The 23,198-nt window shown below is 35.0% G+C and overlaps 3 protein-coding genes across 3 annotated transcripts; all 3 read left to right on the top strand.

Annotated features, from left to right (window-relative positions):
* The first annotated feature begins 17,127 nt into the window (after positions 1-17,127).
* Positions 17,128-18,193, top strand: LOC131598971 (auxin-responsive protein SAUR72-like). Its single transcript, XM_058871498.1, has one exon. The coding sequence runs from the start codon at positions 17,366-17,368 to the stop codon at positions 17,774-17,776; it is 411 nt and encodes a 136-aa protein (XP_058727481.1). The 5' UTR covers positions 17,128-17,365; the 3' UTR covers positions 17,777-18,193.
* Positions 18,194-21,498: 3,305 nt separating this feature from the next.
* On the top strand, positions 21,499-21,972 carry LOC131596896 (uncharacterized). Its single transcript, XM_058869631.1, has one exon. The coding sequence runs from the start codon at positions 21,499-21,501 to the stop codon at positions 21,970-21,972; it is 474 nt and encodes a 157-aa protein (XP_058725614.1).
* Positions 21,973-22,188: 216 nt separating this feature from the next.
* On the top strand, positions 22,189-22,974 carry LOC131596897 (uncharacterized). Its single transcript, XM_058869632.1, has one exon. It carries the CDS (start codon positions 22,189-22,191, stop codon positions 22,972-22,974), a length of 786 nt encoding a protein of 261 aa, XP_058725615.1.
* Positions 22,975-23,198: the final 224 nt, after the last annotated feature.

The raw sequence follows: 23,198 nt of genomic DNA on the forward strand, positions 1-23,198 counted from the left end.
GTAAATATTTTTAAAACATTAAACACATTTGTTAAAAAAAACCTTGTGTATTTGTTATTTATATTATGTGGAAAAATGTCGTGTTTAACTCATTCTACCTGTATAGACACAAAATCCTATAAATGACATATATGTCTTGAAATTATATATATATATATATATATATATATATATATATATATATATATATATATATATATATGCATCAAGACATATAAATCATTTGAAAGTTTTACTTGGCGGATCACCTAAGTAAGTGATGTAACATTCACGTTATTTGAAGTGATATGTTGTGTAGTATTTTTATCTCCACGTCTTCTTCTCGAAAACACATTCTTTGAGTGAGAAAGAAAGTACCTACAAAGACATATATGTCAAAGTAAGACAAGTGTATGCGGATAGTGAATAGATAAGTTGATGAATAGGTGATCATACCTTAACAGGGAACCTCTTGTTTTTAAAGTGGCTTGACTTATATGCGCTTTATGTTGTTGCAATTTCTACTACAACAATCGCATAGATTGTTACTTGAAAAGCATAACTTTGTCATCATAATTTAATTTGAGATAAGTGGTTGCACTAATATGATTTAGATACCCCTTGATGTGTTCAAAATGGTGTTAGCACATAGGTGCTTCAAGATCCCTTATTTGTAGGCTAGTTTTGTTTTTTAGAAAGACATTAGGAATAGTTTACTACGTTACATCAACTTTTTCTACAGAGGTGAGCACTGAAAGGAATTCACGATAAATGCAGCAAGTTAAATTACAAAAATTTCCCTTGTGATAGATCATTACGAATGGTTATGAGCCAATGATCAATTAATTGCTTCTTGTGGTATAGAGTCTTGAATCGTTGACCCATATTAATCATGAGCGCAACACGAGCAACAACCTCTATACTTAGTCCACACGAACAATTAATTTCTAGGAATACCTTAGTTTGATTAACAAACACTTTTCCTTCATAACGGTTGTAAATGTCGTATATCAAGTGCACTTCACGACCTTAAACCTTCATGTAATAAACAATGGGTTTCTTTCTATCCTACATATCAAATGGTGTATTTTCCGTCGTTTTGGATAAAACACAATTTAAATGTGAAAAATGCAGTTAATAAAGCATGTGCCCATGAATTATTTGGATTATATGCACGATTCATCATTGACCAGATCATGTCTAACAAGGTTCAGTTCTTTCTTTCATAAACACTATTACATTATGGAATTACAATGGGAGTAATATATATATATATATATATATATATATATATATATATATATATATATATATATATATATATATATGGTTTTTTACTTTATTTTTAAATTCTTTGAACTTTTCAAAATATTTAGTTTGTGTTTCATTATATACATATATCCATATCTAGTGTAAGCATCATTAAATGTGATGAAGCGATTAAAGTTCTTCTAGATGATGTATATATTAGTCTACATACATTGGTATGCATAAGTGCTTAAAGATCACTAGCCCTTTCACATTTTCATGTGAATTAGGTCTTTGTCATCTTACCTAATATACTAGATTCACATGTCTCAAATGATTCATAATAAAAATAACTCGAAAATGTATCTTTATGGAGTTTGGAAATACATTTATCATTGTTGTGCTATAAACAACAATGTCAAAGGTAACTCATCTTCAACTTATTTGGTTTAATACTTATAGCGTTAATAATATAGGTTGGAGTTTCAAGATCAAGGACATAAAGCATGTTACTCATTTGTGCCCTAGCATCGAAAATATCATTTAAATATATAAAAGAAACATTTATTCTTTAATATAAATGAAAACCAAAGTTGTCAATCAAGAAAAAAACATGATTCCTACTATTTGAAAGTACAAAATAATAGTTTTCTAACTAAATAATTAAACAAATCGTTAAATTCAATTCATAAGTTTTTAAAAATAATACAACAACTTTTTCTTCATTGCTAACTTTGATTGACTTTATATTTTGTTAATATCCTACATCTTTTAAGTTCATGCATAATAGTACAAATGTGAGAACCACGTCCAGTATATGATACCCATGATGTTGAAGTAGATAAATTAATTTTGATAATAAAAACATCTCAGTGGTTTTAAGAATTATTTTCCTTATTCTTCTCTTTTAGGTATTTGGAGAAACTCCTCTTCCAATTAGTGGTTTTACCGCATAAGAAGCAATTTGTCTCCTTGGCCACACCACCCTGGGGCTTTAAAGCATGAGTAAATGACCTGGGTTGGAAAGCATATGTTCCCTTTCCTATACCCATATACTTGATAGGTTTACTATAATTATTCTTGGATTCTTAACATGCCAAATCATTTTTGAGTATGTAAGGACCTACAGGACTTCCATCAAACATCTTCCTTTGGAAAAGGGCCTTGGAATCTTTAATCTTCTCATGACTATCTTGCTTTTGATATAACATATTGAGGTGTTAAAGCATATTGTACGCCTCTATGTTATAAAGTTGCTTTTGAAGCTCAAAGTACATTGTAGCTAATATGAGGTAGGAAAATTACAAGACATCGTCAAGATGCATATGATAAGCATCATTTTATTCCTTTGTAGCATTACTGGATGGTTCCACTTCAAGAATCGGCCCCTCGAGAATATAAAACTTTTTTGCGTACTTGAGTACATTCTTCAAATTTCGTTGCCAATCAATAAAGTTTGTTTCAGATAAGTTATCTTTGTCAAGGATTGATTGTAAAATGTTGTTTCAAGTGTTTTCTTTATGTATCTACATCAATGAAGCACCTCAAAATCTGAATCACTTCACGATTGAGGGGAGAAAGGACTCTTGGATCCCCTTTTTAGTAATATATGGATCCGATGAGTAGGATAAAGGGAATAGGAGTTTGCTCCTCGCCCCCGCAGTAACTAGAGAAGAACTATCTCACCCTTTTACTTGCATGAATTTGTCTTTCCAATCCTCGTAAGGATTTGCAAAGGCTTTTAGCAGGCATCCACCAGGCAAAAGGAAGAACGTCACCCAGGCCTTAGTGGGAAAGATTTATCTATTGAAGAAATAAAGAAACACTCTGACAGCAGGAGATACACCCAGACTGCAATAAACTATCTAAAAATCCTTGAGTGTAGATTTTGGCTTTGCTCCATTTAGGTTTCCTTACTCTGGTTTAACTTATTGATATGTGACATATGGTCAAAACAAATCAAAGGGTTATGATTAATTAAATTTATGATCTAATAATTAAAAATACCATAAATGTATTGTCTTCATCTCTCTCACTATTCTCTCGTTGCAGCTCCATCTACAATTAAGTATTTGTTTTATAAAAAACAGAAAAATATCTCTTTCTTCCTCTTATCATGCTTGTTATCGCTTTACAATAACATCGTCTTTCCCTCTCCTTCATTGCCAGTCCTCTCTGTATGTACCACTAGATTGTGTTACTACTTTCTTATGTTCCACGCACCGGCTCACCATCTCAGCATTCCATGGGAAAATTTATCAGCAAAACTCTTTTCATTAACTAATCATAATCAATTTTTAATAAATTATTATTATTATTAGATGGTTTATTTTGACAAGAAGCAGCAATTTAATTTGAAAAACAATAGCAGTACCAGTTGAAGCACTTGATATAACATAAATACAATTGTTTATAAAATTATTTCCGATCTAAAATTTGAACAGAAAGACATGTAATTAAATTTGGAACAAATTCAATTTGTGTATGAATTTCATCAGGTTGTTGAAAGATTTTACATAGATGAAAAAAGAAGAGAGTGGATTGGTTTTGTTATTCCTTTTGGAAAATGGTTTTGCAATGACAATGAGTTGATGAGATGGTGATTAGGTATGTGTGGCGAATAAGGGAGGGAGAAATTCACCGCTGGATCGACAAGGAGAAGCAGCAATGGCTGTAACTGGATAATAGAGAAACAACGAGTGAATGATGGAGAGAGGGAGACATCACATTTATTTTATTTTATTTATTAAACCAAATATTTAATTGTAATCTTTTAATCATATCCTTTTGATATGTTTTGACCACATGTCATAGATCAATGCATCAAACCGAAGTAAATGGATGAAACATAAATGGAGCAAAGCCCAACTACTCATTGAGAAGGGGCAACATTGACGGCAATTAGAAACTCTGTTTCAAACAAATTGAAGGGAATCAAAACCCTCAACTCACGAATGATAGGGAGTGAACATAAAAATAGGGAGCTGATCGGTAAAATAGCAAGTGTACTATTTTGCCTCTGTAGTAATAATAGGGAAATTCCCCGAATATCGATCTCAAGGACTGTGTGAGATTATAGAGTTAGTCGCACTTCAATTAAACAAAAAGCCTTGGGGTTTTGGTTTTTGTGATTACAAATTAAATTGCAAATAAACTTAAAAAGGTTGAATTGGCCAAATATGAGTAACATGCCAGGGTAGGTGTGTGCATTAACATGTAACAATTCTGAACCCTTATTTCATTAACAAAGTTCAACTTATCAATTACCGGTTCTTAAGGGTATTTGCTCCTAAGTCCTTAGTGGGCAAACTTTTGAACATTGAAATCCTAATCCCAAAGTCCTTCGAAACTAGTGATCAAATCAAATATTATTATAATCAAGAACAATCCGGTTACTATAGGGTATCCCTAGTCCTAGGTGATATCTACTATAATATAATGGTATAAAAACCCTAACAATGGAGGTCAATCCTAATTGTCAGTCATAAATCAATCCAGTTGGTCCGACGAGGAAAGCATTAAAAACCTTATACCATTAAATTGAATGTAAAAGAGAAACATGTTTTTGAAATTCGGAATTCACAATCATCACAAATGTTAATCAGGGACACCCCCCTAGCATTGGGGGGTTTAGCTACTCATATCATCCAAAGAAATTACAAAGATATCAAATAAAGACATTACAATAGAGATGATGAACTTTGATCTTCAATGGCTTCCGCTCATGAGAGTTCTCCGTTCTTCTCCAATTGCATAGGCTTCTTCTCTCAATCCTCCAATTCTTCGTGTGGCCAAAAAGATCCCTAATTCATCTTGAAAGCTCTCCTAAATAGTGCAGACTCACTTAAGTTGGTTGGAAATACCAAAAACACCCTTGCAGGCAAACCACTGAACAAAATCATAAAATTCACTGAAATCAGCGTCAAACCCAACACGGGCCGTGTTGAGCAACACGGGCACCCGTGTTGGTCCCCTGGAATATTTATTTTAAACACTTGGTCCCAGACTTAGCAACACGGGTCGTGTTGAGCAACACGGGTACCCGTGTTGCACCACTGTTTTCCTCTCTTCTCAAACTTTGCTCCTAGCGCTTTTCCTGACACGGCCCGTGTTGAGCAACACGGCCACCCGTGTCAGGCCTCCTGTAGCATGTTTTTGAAATTCCTTCAAAACTTCCGAGTTTCGCACTGATTTACTCCGGTTTCTCCATATGAACCTGAAAACATTAAAACATACAACCAAAGCATAAAATGACGAATAAAGAAATAAAACACTCAATAACAAAACTTAAACATACTTAAAAACAACGATAAAAATATGTGTGAAAACCACTGATCAAACTCCCCCAAACTTAAATCGTTGCTTGACCTCAAGCGACAACTACAAAAGTTAATGACCTTCAAAGCACACGGTGTTCATACGTGAGATATCTGTCTGTATTGATCAAGAAACAGTGATTTGGCATTCACATGACGCGACGAGTTTTGTTACCACATTAATCCTCAAGCTCCCGTTTCGGATACCTCTCCAACTATGCTTTGCACTTAAGTCTCTTTCCGATTTTCCTCCTCTTTCATTCGGACAATCATATTAAGGCACTGCATTTCTTATAATAATCATCACCTGCATGAGACGGATCAAGGCTTCTTATTATTTTTTTCTGGCACCAAACTAGCAGCATTGGCTACTTTTTATTACCGATGAAATTTTCAAACCTTGCAGTTATATATTGTCCTTTTGGACGACGTTTGGGGATCAATCTCCTTTGGGCTGAATAACCGGGTGAGGGTTACCCAACTTAGCGAGCCGATTGCCTTTTACCGCCTTTTCATCATTTGGTACCAACTTTATATCTCTCTTTTTTTTTTCTCAACCAGCCATCATGCAAGTGAATCCGAATTATGCCAGACTGTATCAATAAACTACTCGAGAAGTACTTCTCAGGAGACAAGTACTATGGTGCAAATCTACACGTTAGACTCGTATTTCTTTTAGGGAACCAGGGGTGCTTAAACAAACCTCTTGTCACATTATTCCGCACTTCCTGTCCTCAAACAATCCTCGCTTCATCTCTATATACTATTCCCGATCGCTCTTTAGGATCAAAACTTCTTCAACAAAAATTTAAAATTTCGGTAAACATTTGGGCAGAATTCACTTTATGGTTTCACATCATACCAATAACATAAAACTAACATAAAAATAAAATGCAAAGAGAAGAGCCTCCTCCAAACTTGAACTAAACATTGACCTCAATGTTTCAGAACGAGTTCGAGAGAGGTGACTCACAGAGGGTAATGCACTCTCATGATCACTTCCAAGCTTTCACCAGAGACGTCCTCTTTTATTTCCTGAAAATAAAATAAACAAACAGAGAAATTAATTATTAAAACCGTGGGTTGCCTCCCACGAAGCGCTTCGTTTAACGTCACATGGCTCGACGGTCCATTACCCTTTATTATGGAGGGTATTTCCTTTTCCAAACCTTGTTGCTTGTCACTTTCGCAACCACTAACTCATGAAGACGAAAAGCATTCGCCGCTTTTCTCTTTAATTTACTTCCCACATTCTTCTTCTTTCCTTGCTCTTTCTCCTCCACCTTCTTCTTGACTTCCTTAGCTTTCTTAAGATTTTTGACAACTACATAAGATGGTTCCACCCGGGAGGCTATGCTTGACACTTTTTCTTGGAGCTGTTTAGACTTCTTGTTCTTTTCCTCACTTTCTGTCATACCATCAGAAGTTTGATCATTCACAACCGCCCTCTGTCTTTTGACTCCTAACATCTTCAACGTTACTTCTTCATCAAAAGATTTCAGCGTCAGCGTTCCTTTTTCAATGTCGAGGTTGCAGCGGCCTGTCGACAAAAATGGCCTCCCAAGAAGGATAGGAGTTTCTTCGTCTTCCGGAATGTCCATGATGTGGAAGTCAACAGGGAATACAAATTTATCAACTTCCACTAGTACATCTTCAGCTACCCCATATGATTTCTTAACGGTGTGATCGGCAAACCTTAACTGGGTCTTACTTTCACTAATCTTTTCCAACTCAAGCTTTTTGAAAATGGACAAAGGCATTAAACTCACACTAGACCCAGAATCGAGGAGTACCTTTTTAAATGCTATATTCTTGATAGTGCATGGTATCGCCACCGCCCCAGGGTCTTTCCTCTTTATTGGGATCTTTCTTGCTGTCGAGACTATACCACACTTCTCGGTTGCAATTTTTGGCTCTCCTCCTAGTGATCTCTTTTTCGCCAACACCTCCTTCATAAATTTTTTATACAAGGGCATGTGTTCAAGTGCTTCAAAGAATGGTAGATTTACCTCTAACTTTTTGAACAATTTTGTAAACTTTTCAAAGTCTTTCTCTCTTGAAACCTTCTTTGTCACTCTGGAGGGGAAAGGTAGTTTTATCACCGGTTCAACGTCTTTCTTATTTTTTTCTTCAATTGGTTTAACCGGTGGTACCACAACTTCTAGCTCTTTTGGGTTCTCTCTTATTTCCAGATCCACCTCTATTACCATGGGGTCATCTATTTCCTCTTTCTCTTTTTCTTTTTCAGATTCTGCTACTCTCCTACTTCTTGTAGTAACAGCATTAATCTTCTCTTGGTCTTTCGGATTTTTCACAGTTGAGCTCGGAAGGGTACCTTGTGCCTGTAGAGTGAGATGCTGTGCTATCTGCCCCACTTGAACTTCCAGATTTTTAATTGAGGCTGAAGTGTTTCTGTGGTTGTTTCTTGTTTCTTCTTGGAACTGAGAACACTGCCCAGCTAATCTTTCAATTGCCACTTCCCACTCTGCCTTCTGGGTACCTTGTTGTTGTTGATCTTTCCAAGCAAAATTTGGATGATTCTTCCACCCTGGATTATAGGTGTTAGAATACGGGTTGTTTTGCCTTAGGAATTTGATTTCTTCAATCTGCTTGGGAGTAGCGAAACAGTACACCGTTTGGTGTGGGCCATTACAGATTTCACAGCTGACAGGTTGAGCTTGTTGAACTTGAGCCACCTGTTGTTTACCTATATTCATAGCCTTCAATTTCTTTTCAACTTCTGCGGCTATCGCATCTTCAACCCGAGTTTTAGAAGTCTCCAGCTTGAGATCAATGATTCCTTCCGGTTTGCTAGCACACCTGTCATATAATTCCAAATGCTCATTTGCAGCTATTGCTTCAATGATTTTGATGATTCCTGAGGCTGTTGTGAAATTTGTCGAGCCTCCAGCTGCTGTATCAATTAACTGCTTTGTTTTGATTCTGAGCCCATTGACAAATACTTGCATCTGTTCAGTCTTGTCCATGTTGTGAGTGGGACATGCCACTAGAATTCTTTTGAATCTTTTGTAGGCATCTCCTAAGGGCTCACCCTCCTGCTGCTTGAAATTTAGAATGTCATACCTCTTCCTTATAAATACCGAAGCGGGAAAATACTCATTTAAGAAAGCTTTTTCCATCTCTTCCCATGATGTAATGCTGCCCGCTGGAAGGGAATAAAACCACTCTTCTGCTTCTTCTGCCAAGGTGAATGGAAACATTCTCAGCTTCTTGGCCTCTTCTGTATGACCTTCGATTTTTAAAGTTGTACTCATGGTCAGAAACCTCTGTAAGTGCTTGTTTGCATCTTCATTAACCTTTCCGGTGAAAGGCTTTCTTTCGAGCTGAGTGATGGTGCTTGGGTGCAATTGAAAATTAGGGACATTCACCGGTTGGTTGATAATTGTTTGTCTTCCCCCCGGTGTATTTGCAACTCCATAGTCTCCGAGGAGTCTCTCCGGTGGTGGTACCTCGCCCATGACTTCTTCTTCACTTTCAGAACCTGAATGAACTGTCACAACTTCTTCTTCGGATTCCAGTTTAGCTTGATGAGCTTGTCTGCGCCTGGCGTGAAAAGTCCTTTCAATTTCTGCGTCAAAAAGAAATTCTGCTGAGGCCTTGCCTCGCATAAACAGATTAGACAATTATTAGAATGAGGAAAACAAATAATATAAAAAAATTTTTTTTTTTTTTTTTTGAAAATAAAATTTTAGTCGCGGAGCAACAAAATTCTAATTGAAATAAAACTAAAACTCTACAATTTTTGGCAGTCCCCGGCAACGGCGCCAAAAACTTGATCGGTAAAATAGCAAGTGTACTATTTTGCCTCTGTAGTAATAATAGGGAAATTCCCCGAATATCGATCTCAAGGACTGTGTGAGATTATAGAGTTAGTCGCACTTCAATTAAACAAAAAGCCTTGGGGTTTTGGTTTTTGTGATTACAAATTAAATTGCAAATAAACTTAAAAAGGTTGAATTGGCCAAATATGAGTAACATGCCAGGGTAGGTGTGTGCATTAACATGTAACAATTCTGAACCCTTATTTCATTAACAAAGTTCAACTTATCAATTACCGGTTCTTAAGGGTATTTGCTCCTAAGTCCTTAGTGGGCAAACTTTTGAACATTGAAATCCTAATCCCAAAGTCCTTCGAAACTAGTGATCAAATCAAATATTATTATAATCAAGAACAATCCGGTTACTATAGGGTATCCCTAGTCCTAGGTGATATCTACTATAATATAATGGTATAAAAACCCTAACAATGGAGGTCAATCCTAATTGTCAGTCATAAATCAATCCAGTTGGTCCGACGAGGAAAGCATTAAAAACCTTATACCATTAAATTGAATGTAAAAGAGAAACATGTTATTGAAATTCGGAATTCACAATCATCACAAATGTTAATCAGGGACACCCCCCTAGCATTGGGGGGTTTAGCTACTCATATCATCCAAAGAAATTACAAAGATATCAAATAAAGACATTACAATAGAGATGATGAACTTTGATCTTCAATGGCTTCCGCTCATGAGAGTTCTCCGTTCTTCTCCAATTGCATAGGCTTCTTCTCTCAATCCTCCAATTCTTCGTGTGGCCAAAAAGATCCCTAATTCATCTTGAAAGCTCTCCTAAATAGTGCAGACTCACTTAAGTTGGTTGGAAATACCAAAAACACCCTTGCAGGCAAACCACTGAACAAAATCATAAAATTCACTGAAATCAGCGTCAAACCCAACACGGGCCGTGTTGAGCAACACGGGCACCCGTGTTGGTCCCCTGGAATATTTATTTTAAACACTTGGTCCCAGACTTAGCAACACGGGTCGTGTTGAGCAACACGGGTACCCGTGTTGCACCACTGTTTTCCTCTCTTCTCAAACTTTGCTCCTAGCGCTTTTCCTGACACGGCCCGTGTTGAGCAACACGGCCACCCGTGTCAGGCCTCCTGTAGCATGTTTTTGAAATTCCTTCAAAACTTCCGAGTTTCGCACTGATTTACTCCGGTTTCTCCATATGAACCTGAAAACATTAAAACATACAACCAAAGCATAAAATGACGAATAAAGAAATAAAACACTCAATAACAAAACTTAAACATACTTAAAAACAACGATAAAAATATGTGTGAAAACCACTGATCAGGAGCAAATGGCTCACCGGAACTATCCATATTCGTCATTTCCTCCTTTGAACAGGGTTCCATAATCACATCTCTCTCTACCTATGTTGGAAAATCTAATGCCATAACGAAACTTATGGATCATATTCATCATAGAATACAGGGATACAATCTCCAGAACATGAACGTGTTTGGTCTTGTTTCCCATGATCGATGAAAATGGAGGAGTATAAGAAAATATGTTTTCGCCCAATAGCGTTTCTGGAGAAAGAGAAATAAGAAAAAGGAAATAAAAGGGTTCCCCAAATAATATAGGGGAAACCCATTGGCACAAGCCATACATTCACCAATAGGAGAACTGCCACCATATGTTGGAAAGTCTCTAGACCTAGAAGACGCATGTAAAAAGTGGAACAAATTGGTTTTCCAAAAAAACGCCAGCATGAGGTGCATTAAATTTCATTTGTGCTCTTTTTCCCCACCAAAGCACTCAAGCTTTCAATATTTATTGACGTTTTGACGTCTCGGGTCCTAACCTTAAAGAAATAGGATGTATTCTCCTAAAGTCTCGCCCTTTAAATATAGTCACCTTCAGCTTAGGGGTTCACCCAGAGTTGAGGAACTCACACATTAAAAATAGTTGCCTTCAATGCGGGAACTCTCTCGTAGCTAAGGGACTTGCTATGTAAGAAGGACCACCATCAACTAAGGGACTCACAAGTATGGTGAAAGGGCGCACTTTAAATGAGAACGAGGCTTAAAAACACTTCACTCTCAAAAAATTCCCCGTGCTTGAGGGACTATGTAGTGTTATATTTATGAAGGTCCTAAACTAGGGCGCCCTCACCTAGGAATCGTATCACCCAGACGATAATTTAAAGTCTCTCTAATAATGTTTTCTTTATAAAAATGGGAATCCGGGTAGAATGTTTCATACACGTGTTAGGGCACATCCGATTTGAAGCCCTAACTTGTATTTTTATGAAATTAATGGAAAGTTCACCTCCATCAAATCCTCTAGAAAATGAGGTTGATCTCCCTAGGCTAGAGTGACAAACTCCTACTTCTTCTTTTATTCTTGATGCACATTCTATTAACGCTTTTTTTACTTCCCGAGGTATAAAAGATCAGTTAATTTCCTTAGATGTCGATACCTATATGAATCTTTAGGTCGATCTTTCCTGTCCATATATTTCTACAAATGACGCTCTCATATCAACTTTTCAATATGGATTTCCAATAATTTAAAATTGAAAATGGAATGATCATGTCATATATGGTACTCGAAATATGTTCTTTGGTATGTGTCAGGTTTTTATTCTCTTTTTTTAGCTAAGTTGATTAAAGGCTTAAATAGTCTTTTGGTCCTTGTAAGTTGGCATGTTTTTTATTTTTGTCCCTATATCTTTTTTTTTTTTTTTGGAAATGGTCCCTGAATAGCCTTTTAGTTTTAGTCCCTAAAATTAAAATCCGCAGAAAAGTTCAAAGGAAAACCGCAGGAAACCTGCAGATTTTCCTGCGGATTTTCACTTTAGAGACTAAAATCAAATGAAATTTAACATTTAAGGACTTTATCCCTAAATATAAAAATACAAGGACGAAAAACAAAAACACGCCAATTACAGAGACCAAAAAACATTTAAGCATTGATTAAATTAAAATGTTACACATCTTATACGATCCTTTGGGATTTCCCCGTTGGTGGGTGTAATTGAAGAGATATTATCTTCTTGATTGTTTTGTCCTTTACCTCAATCTATATTATTACGATGAGACATTTTGAAGAACTCATTTTATTTACATATATCTCTTTCATGGCTATACATCTTATGCTAATTTTCTGAGTATGTTTAGCGCCTTATAAGATTTGTATGCCAATGAGTAAAAAAAAAAGATACTTGACTCCATACCTACTACCAACAAATGCAACACTACAATTAGGTTTAGAAATTTTATTTGGGATGTTTCTTCATTGAAACAATCCATTAAAAAGCACATGAACCCATCATGTTTGTTTCAGAATCTAACCACACATGTTGAACTCTTTTGTGTTATCCGACTTGTGATAAATTTGGACACAAACATCTCGGCTAGTTGCTTCTATGATTTGACAAATTTATTTTAGAGGTGTGAGAACCTGGGAGGGAACTCTTTTGTGTTATCTGACTCGTTTATTTTTAATGTAACAATCATTTATATCGTTATTGAATAAACATAACTCTATTATCATAATTAAATCTGAGATATAAAGTGATATCTAACTAGATTGAATATGCCATATGATATTTATAATGATGGATGACACTTAAGTTTTCTTAGAAGACATAAGAGCAATTTATCGTGTTGCATCACCCTAGGTGAGCATCTATGATATTCTTGACATTTAAACCTCATAATTAAATATATAAATTTCTTTGATATATATTTTTTCTTTGTGGAAGTTTATTTGAGTAAATTCCTAAAGCGAATATGATTACGGCTTCTTTCTTAGCCTTAATCCTTAAGGTTGGTAATCCTTGTTACTTGGATGATTTTAGACTCATTTGTCTAATTGGTAGTATGTATCGGATTTTAGCTAAGTTGTTGGCTTTGAGGCTCAAGAAGGTTATTGGAAGCTTATTTTGAGTTGTCAATCAGCTTTTGTTCCGGGAAGGAATATGTTAGATGGGGTGTTGGTTGTTAATGAGATCTTGGATTTAGCGAAGAGACATAAGAGTAGTTGTATGATGGTGGAAGTTGACTTTGAGAAGGCGTATGATTATGTGTGGCATGGGATTATTTGAGATATATGTTGAGGAGGATGGGTTTTGGTGATAGATGGAGAAGATGGATGGAAGCGCTTGTGTTTAATAGTTCTATGTCTATTCTTGTTAATGGTAGCCCGACTAAGGATTTCGTTGTGACTAGGGGTCTTCGTCAAGGGGATCCTCTTTCCCTTTTTCATTTTCTTTTAGTGATGGAAGGTTTGTCGGCCTTAATGAAGAAAGTATCGTCTTTGGATGAGTATGTGGGGTTTAAGGTGAAAGAAGACGTTCATTTTGAGATGCTTCAATTTGCGGATGACACTCTCTTATTGGTGATGGTTCTTGGAATAATTTATGGTGTATTAAAGCGATTCTTAGGGGGTTTGAACTTGTCTCCGGTCTTCGGGTTAACTTATCGAAGATCCAGTTTTTGGGTGTGAATTTGGAATCCGATTTTGTCCAAGCATCTTTTCCTTAATTGTATTGTTGGCTCCTCTTCTTTCATTTTTTTGGGGATTCCGGTTGGCGTCAATCCTAGGAGAAGGGAGGTGTGGAGGCTGATTGTGTCGAGGATTCGAAGGAAGTTAGTGTCGTTGCATAATAAGCATCTTTCTATTGGGGGGAGGGTAACTCTTTTGAATTCGGTCTCGACAAGTATTCCGATTTATGTCTTCTCTTTCTATAAAGCGCCTAAAATTGTTATTAAAGAGATCATTAAACATCAAAGAGTCTTTCTATGGGGGGTAAGGAGGATAAAGAAAAAGTTGCGTGGATTGATTGGATAAGGTGTGCTTACCAAAGAAGGAAGGTGGATTAGGAGTAAAACATTGTGGGAAGTTCAACCTTGCTTTGCTTTCTAAGTGGAGGTGGCGGATCATGTGTGAGGAGAATTTTTTATGGACTAACCTTCTTTCTTACAGGTACGGTGACATTAGGAGAGGTATGCTTTCTGATTCAGTGTTCCATGGTAGAAACAAAGTCTCTTTATGGTGGAAAGATTTATGCTCAGTTGGGGCGTGTGAGAACAATCCGTTGGAAAATTAGTTTCCTTCTTTCATTTCTTGTAAATTAAGTAATGGGGAAAGTATTGATTTTTGGCTTGATAGGTGGATGGGTCCCTCTCCTCTTTGTGAGCGTTTTCCCTCTCTCTTTCGGTTTGCTGAGCCCTCTTGTGCTTTGATTAGTGACAATGGTTTTTGGATAGAGGGTTCATGGGAGTGGCGTATTAATTTCCGTGAAGATTTTAATGATAGTGTGGACGGAGTTTGTGTTCTTGATTTGGTTTCTTTTTTGGGTGGGAAGACTCCTACCGTGAGTGTGGCGGATTCGTTTGTTTGGTGGAAGAACTTTACGGGTTTTTCCGTTAAAGCGGCTTATGACATGATTTTGGAGGGGAGTTATCGGGGTCATCGTTTGGTGGTTGAGGTGATTAGTGCCTTAAATTGGATGTGAAAGACTAAGATTCCAAGCAAGATTTTGATTTTTGGGTGGAGGCTTATCTTGAATAAGATTCCAACAAAGAAGGCTTTGGTGAGACGTCACATTTTGACGGATTCTACTCTTTTGGTGTGCTCTCTTTGTGGGGAGGAGGAGGAAAACTCGAATCATCTTTTTGGATCTTGCACCGTCTCTTTAGTTTGGTGGAACAAGTTTTGTGATTGGCTTCAGGTTGATTTGGCTACCTTTCCGAGTAATTTTTTTAATCGTCTTTGAGTTTTGGTTTAACTTGTAAGTCTCAGTTTGTGGTAAATACTAGTTGACTTTTTGGTTTGGCTTTTTGTTAGGGGTATTTGTAGTTGTAGGAATGAGATTCTTTTTAATGTTGGTTTCTTACTTAATTTTGATTTTCTTGGTATGATTAAATTTGTTGCTTAGAAATGGTTACTTTCTTTTTTTAAGGTAGAGGATTCTCTTGTTTGGTCGGATTGGTGTGTTAATCTGGCCATGAGTATTGAGCTCCCTTAGTTGGTTGTTCTTGGTGGTGGATTGTTCCTTTGTCTTTGATTTTGTACTCATGGGATAACACCCCTTGTGCTTTTTAATTCCATTTTGCTTATAAAAAAAAAATCCTACCTATTCTTCTTAGTGTGGATCAAATAAATAAAGAGGTTGTATATTATTTTATATGCTTATTACAAATAAAAGGTGTTTGTTTTAAATTTAAAAATTATATTTTTGAGTTATACTTAATTTTTTTTTTAAATTGAAGAAAAAAATTATTACCAAATATAAAGATTCTTTAGAATGAAATCATCTTCAGCAGCTTTCATATTTTCTAGTTTCATTTCCATGTAAAAAGAATTTTATAAAATTTTATATAATTATTTTTCTTAAGAAAACATAACATTTAATTTCCTAAGGACATCTAATTTTATATCCAACTTTTTGAAAAAAAATTATTTAAAAATAAATTTTAATATTTTTAGTCTTGAATAATTTATTCCTAAAAAACATTTAGAATTATTGAAATAAATGACCCTTAATAAGTAAACCAACTTTTTAAAAACAAAATTATTAAAAATTTAAAACATATATTTTCATAGAGGTAAATGATAAAAGAAAAAACTTAACTATATTTCTTTAGGTATAGTTTATATTATTTTATAAAAAAAATATAATAAGTATATAATTTTTATCTCCACATATACCATATTTTTCTATTTTTATTTTTTAAATGGTATATAAATATGGACAAAATTTAGGTACAATTCTTTAGGTGTGGTTCTTACTATTTCTCAATGAAAATATAATAAGTGTATACTTTTCTCATACATATATGCAAATTTCTCCTATTTTTACTCACTAAATGATATTTAAGTATATTTGTCATATTTTTATTAAAAAATAATAAAAACCACACCTAAAGAATTGTACATAAGTTTTGTGCTATAAATATTTGCCATATTTCTATTGAAAAATAATATAAATATTTCGGCAAGTTTTCTCCAATGATATATTTAATATAAAAAACAATCTACACTACTACTAATTTGTTACAAATATTTTGACAACAAGAAAAACAAACCAAGAAAAAAGCAAGAGGCAAAACCTCATTCTAGTGCCGCGTGACTCCACATCCCCATCCCACCATGGTCCATCTCCTCATCCTGTGGTAAACATCGAGAGTCGTCTCAAGACATTTACAAAAAGCCATAAATATAAAAACAAAACAAACCACTAATTCAAACTCATACCCTAAAAAAATATAATACATACACATAAATCATAATTAAACAAAAATAAAACCCAAAGGTTACAAGACTTAGTCTTGAGAAAGCTTCATTTAAGATCTCACGTTCAAATTTAATGAAATACTAACCATTTTTTTTATATTGAATCAATTTATATAGAAGTTTGGGTCTTGAGAGTGTGTTCCTTTTAAGATCATGAGTTAGAATCTAAGTATTAAGTCAATTCATACATAATTTTATTTTAACTTTAAACGGAGTCACACTAGTGAACGGTGGAACTGATCCCTCTTAGATTAGTCGATTGCAAAATGAAGCTCCTACTAGTTGATGGTGAAATTGATCCCTCTTGAATTAGTCGGTTATAAGATCAGATAGCAAAATTTAAAAAAAAATAAAATTAAAAAATTATACAAAGTTGTCATTTTAAGAAAAATAAAACCAACCCCACTCTAGACCCACCCACCTCTATTTTAATGTTATATAAAATTTCTCTCTCTACATTACTTTCTCTCACCAATTGTACCTGCCAAGTACGCTTACCTGTACCTCCCACCCACACTTCTCGCATCATCACCTTTCCATTCTCTACACAATTAATTAATTCAATTCCTTTTTCACTTCACATATATATAAACTCACACTCTCTCTTCTTCTCTTCTATTCTATTATCATTCCTTTTCACTCTTCACTTCTCAACCACCTCTCTCTCTTTCTCTCTCTAGTCTCTTCATTTTCATTTTCTCTCTCTAGATTCTCATCATCATGAAGCAGTTGATTCGTCGACTATCCCGAGTCGCTGACTCCTCAACCTACACTCTTCTCCGAACAGACTCATCAACAGCTCGTCGCCGGCGACCTTCCCGCCGAGTCGAATCGTTCCGGATCCGGAGATCTTCAACCGTTGTTCCGGAAGGACATGTCCCGATCTATGTAGGAGACGAGATGGAGAGATTCGTCGTGTGTGCGGAGCTTCTGAACCATCCGATTTTCATCAAACTTCTGAACGAATCCGCACAGGAATACGGTTACGAACAGAAAGGAGTTCTTCGATTACCGTGTCATGTTTTTGTGTTCGAGCGCGTGCTCGACGCGCTCCAACACGGACACGACACACGCTATATCACAGAGCTTCTCAATTCAGAAGTAGAAGAAGAAGAAAGATTCTGCTGTTGAGTAAAAAATATGAGGAAAATTAGGTAAATTAGTGAGTTTTTTTGTTACCGTCTCTTGCTCCGGTCTTAATTGTAAGAGAAAATTTACTTTTTAGATTCGTTGAAGTTGAATAATTAATGTATCTTCTCTATTATCAGATTAGATATATTAACTGCTGAATGAATTTGAAAAAGTAAATTATCTCTTATAAATAAGATCACGATAAGAGGAAGTATTATGTAAATATGAATCAGGATCTTGTGAGGAACAAAAGAAAAACAGAAAAGGAGAAGAGAAATGTTGTTGTTAGGGTTTGTTATGTGTCTGTGTTTTTTTGTTTGTTGGTTGTTGTTGTTGATGAAGAGTGTAAAGGAGAAGATATTATTATTACTCTCTAATGTTTGCAACCAAGGAATGAGAATCATGAATCTTACGTCTCTTTTGGGCCTCAAATTTCGTTTTCTTGTTTGGTTTTTAGGGAAACAAACAGAATTTTTTTGGGATTATTTCAACATTTCACCGTTTGTGTTTTGAATGTTTTGTTCATTTATCTTTTTGCCGTTTAGTAAAGTAACGGTTCTCATTACTTTATGTTGTTTGGGGATTTTGTTTCTAATTTAATTTACTTGAAAATGGGATTTCATTTTAATAAATAATCTGTTATTAATGTTCTTGGATTTTTAAATATTGACCAATTGAATTTAGTGGAAGTGCTGAAAAGTAATTAATAATGGTGGAATTTATTTAATGGTTGGATAATAGAAATATTCTTATTTATTTCTTATTTTGATACTTTAAAATAAATTATAATAAATTGTTTTTTTCTTCAAGTAAATATATTTTATTTGAGTGTTAATTAATTTCTTTTGAAAATTTAGTATATTTAGTTTTAAAGGCCGATTAATTCAGTGCCAAGAGCAAAACTGTCTATACTCTCTCATTTTTTAAATAAAAAACTTTGGAACAAATTACTTAAAAGTAAAAATAAGTTATAAAAAAAGTTGATTAAAATTTTATTTATTGCTAATTTATATAATTTAATAAATTTAGTTTTAAAAAAGTCATTAATATTTGTTGAAAAATATTTATTACATATTAAAAAGAATATTTATGAAAAAACATGATAGTGTATCACGTGAACAACTGCGAATAAATATTAAATCGTGATAGAAAAATTCTAATTATTTTGTCACGACTAAATGTACTCGTTAAAAGTACAATAAGTACAATTTCTATTTGTATAAGGGTTCTAAGAATTTTAGGTTTATTGAAATGTTAGAGAAAACTTATGAAAGAATGGTGAGAAGTTCTTTATCTAATGATTGTTGAGTTAATTAACGTGTACTCTCAACTTAAGAGTTGAAATATTTATAGATATTCATTGGATTTAGATAGTAGGATTCTATGATCTCTTATTCTTCAAGAGAATATGATTTTTCTTTTTTGACCGAACTTTCATGTCATTTGTGTTTTAAGACACGTCAATTCTTACGTTTCGTGAGTGGCTAACAAGTAGTTTTATTCGGATCCAAGAGACGAGTTATTTGATTAAAGGATGAATGTTACAGGTAACAGATATACATTAATTAATGATTGTGAACACTCATTCTGATAAATGGCGACAGACACCCAACCTACTTTGATAATGCGTGTTATTCACTTCTCCTTGTTGAATCTCGTATTACCTCATATGAATAATGTAAAAATATATATATGTATATTAATTTATATAAAATTTTCAAAATTTTAAGAGGATTATGAAAAAAAAATTATTTAAGAACTAAGATATTTTAAAATGATAAAATAAATAATATTAATACAAGATAAATCAAATATAAATATGAAAAATACTTCATACCATAGTAAATTATAAATATGTTAAAATAATACTTTTAAATTCTTCTAACTCTACATTTTAGTGATAAAATTTGTGTAACATCCTAGCTCATTATTAAAAATAAAATTAAAAAATATATGTCACATATTGTATAGTATTATTTTAAAAGAAAATAGTGTCGTAATTATCATGATCTTAATAATGATGTTGTTGCTTAATGATTATGATAAACAAATAACATCTAACTTTTGTACTATGTCTAACTGTTACTTTCCCTTTTATCGGGTAGAATTGTTGGCTAGCCGTCATGAACATTGTGTGTACATACTTAATACTTTGTGTTCTTTTTAAGGATAAAAGAGATCATCCATCCAATCTTGTAGATATATTGTTTCCTCAATCTCTCACCTATTATTACTAAATAGTAAAAACTTAAGAAATTTAAAAGAATTACTATTACATTAAGTTTGCAATGAGAGATTGTACCTAAACAAAACTTAGAAAATATATCTAAAAAATTGAAGATATTGTATTGATACAATAATTGATAGTTCAATAAGCAGAATATTGTTAACGGTTGAGACTAATTCATTCTTATAAAACTACTCTCACGTTTAAGACTAAACAACTGGAGCATCGAAAAATAAATGGTGGGATGACGATTGCCTCCACGTATAAATATATATTCAGATCATATAATATGGAACTCTTAACAAATATCAACTAAAAATAGATATTTTAAAAAAAAAGTAATATTTTTCTTCATAATTTTTTTTATAATCGAATATTCTTTCTTCGCAATTACAAAGATTAATTACTCAAATCAAATAAAATCAAAATAAATAATAATTTTTTCTCTACTCAAGAAACAATGTAAACAAAAATTGCGAAAAAAACAGAAGAATATTTTGGTGCATATATCATGATTGAGGCTTTGGGATTTGGCAGGTCAGCAATGTAATTGCCGTGATATCCGGTGGTGTTTTTGAATCCAAATCGCATCCACAAAAAGGAAGGGGTAGTTTCGTCATTTTGTGTTGCATGAAGGATAATGTGGTCATTCATGTGTATGTCCTGTCAAGAGAAGAAATCAGCGATGGCATATTAGCATGTGGTGATCTTGTGGTTGGAAAGTAGCATGCAGCTGCTACTTCTAGTTCATACTTTTCACTCATCTTAGGTTAAAAATTCAGTCTTAAATATGCACTTTAACCTTCCATATTCAACTATTCTATTTTGATTTTTTGTTTCAATTACACAATTTTGACTCTCATTTTTTTTTTTAAATAAAAGAATATTAGTGTAACTTTACCAATAACAGTGTGTAAAATATCAGTGGCTAATGTTTTAAAAATCGACGGGAAATTGAACTGGTGAAATTTTAGATGTAAGATTCAATTAATTCAATCGATTAAACCTACGGTCGAGCTATTTATTAAATAGACTAATAATATAAATCTAAATATTATAGATATGTCACACATAATCATATGTTCGCATGTCAAAAGCTTACGACCGAATGGAGTGGAATTTCATTACTGAAGTGCTGTCGTCCATGGGGTTTCCATGCCAAATGGTCAATCTCATTAGCAAGTGCATTTCCTCGGTTTCCTACAGTGTGCTAATCAATGGGCAATCAAGCAAAGTGTTATACCCTGAGAGGGGTCTCCGACAAGGGGATCCCCTCTCACCTTACCTTTTTATTCTGTGTGCTGATGTTCTTTCAGGGCTTTTGAAGAAGGAGGCTCAATCCAAAAACATTCACGGGATTAGAGTGGCAAGGAAGGCTCCTGTGATAACTCACTTGTTTTTTGCAGATGATAGTTTGCTGTTTGCTAGAGCAAACAACAAGGAAGCTGAACTGATCTTGGAGGTTCTGTAGAAATATCAGTGTTTTTCTGACCAAATGGTGAACCTAGATAAGTCAGAGGTGTCGTTCAGTCGAAACGTGTGTGAAGCTGATGCAAATTTGATCCGTAAAAGGATGGGGGTAAAGGCAGATGTGAACCACTCCAAATATCTGGGCTTACCGGTTGTGTTCGGAAGATTGAAAAGAGACGTTTTCACCATGGTCATTGAGAGAGTTTGGAATAAGCTTAAAGAGTGGAAAGAGCGATTTCTATCCAGAGCCGGGAAGGAAGTGTTAATAAAAGCCGTAGCTCAAGCAATTCCCACTTATATTATGAGTTGCTATAAGCTTCCGGAATCTACGTGCCATGAGATTGAAACTCTGTTAGCAAAATTATGGTGGGGTTCACGGAACGGCGAAAGGAAGGTCCATTGGTTGAGCTGGGATAAGATGGCCCGGGCAAAAGGAGTTAGGGGTTTAGGATTTCGAGGTGTCAGTGATTTTAATACTAGTTTTCTTGGTAAACACTAATGGTGATTGTTGTGTGACGATCAATCATTGGTAAGCAGAGTCTTCAAAGGGAGATATTATCCTAGGAGTTCTATTGAAGAAATCTCTTTTGGCTTTGCTCCCAGTTATGCTTGGAGGAGCATTATGAGCTCGAGAGAATTGATTCACAAAGGCTCCCGATGGAGAATTGGTAACGGAGAAACAATTCGGATATGGCAAGACAGGTGAATACCGGAAATGGCTGGTTTTAAGCTGCTGGGAACTGCGAGAATTCTGGACAAAGAGGCTACATTTAAAGAGTTAATTAACCAGGACATAAGGTGCTGGAAGAGAGATTTGGCCAGTTCAATCTTTGATTCAGTCGAATCTAGCCAAATATCAAGCATTCCTCTCTCCCTTGGGGACACTGAAGACAAACTGATATGGCATTTTGAAAGAAACGGTGAATACTCTGTCCGTAGTGCTTACCACCTCTACACCCAATACAAGCAAGCCAAATCCCCAGGACCTTCTAACTATAGCTGCCAGCAACTGTGGAAAGCCATTTGGAGGGCCCCGATCCATAATAGAATCCGAAATTTTCTGTGGAGGTTAGTAAACAATATCCTTCCCACAAGGGTGAACCTATCTAAGAAGGGAATTGTTCTTGATGTAAACTGCCCTCTCTGTCTCTCCTTTCCCGAGTCATCTCATCACCTATTCCTTAATTGTGAGTTCTCTCGGCTTGTATTTTTCTCTTCCACCCTCTGCTACCGAGTTCCAAATGAAACATACATTTGCGAATGGCTGACTGCGGTGCTGTCCTGTGGGAACAATTTCTATATTCAAATGATATCCTACTTGGCCTACAAGATTTGGTGTTCCTGTAACGACCTATTGTTCAAGCATAAGGCAGCGGAACCTTGTGTCGTGGCTGAAACAACTCTTGAAAATGTGTGTGAATTCAACATTTATTATCCGAAGGTGGGAGCCAAGCAGTCAAGGATAGTGCGTCCTAATCATGAAACTCTGCCAAACGATTGACTTTTCTTGCAAGTAGATGCAGGTTTTTCCAGGGATGGAATGGTGGTTTTTGGTTGTGTTCTGAAGAAACCAAATATGACTATTGAATTGGCAGCTAGTAAAAAGGAGAATATCCATGTCGCACCGGCGGTCGCGGAAATCCTAGCCATTTGTTGGAGCCTTCAGCTAGCAAAGGATCTGAACTTGAATCGCCTTATCATTCATTCTGACGCCCTCACGGCTAT

The sequence above is a fragment of the Vicia villosa genome, linkage group LG4 (assembly GCF_029867415.1).
Source record: "Vicia villosa cultivar HV-30 ecotype Madison, WI linkage group LG4, Vvil1.0, whole genome shotgun sequence".
Taxonomy (NCBI): domain Eukaryota; kingdom Viridiplantae; phylum Streptophyta; class Magnoliopsida; order Fabales; family Fabaceae; genus Vicia; species Vicia villosa.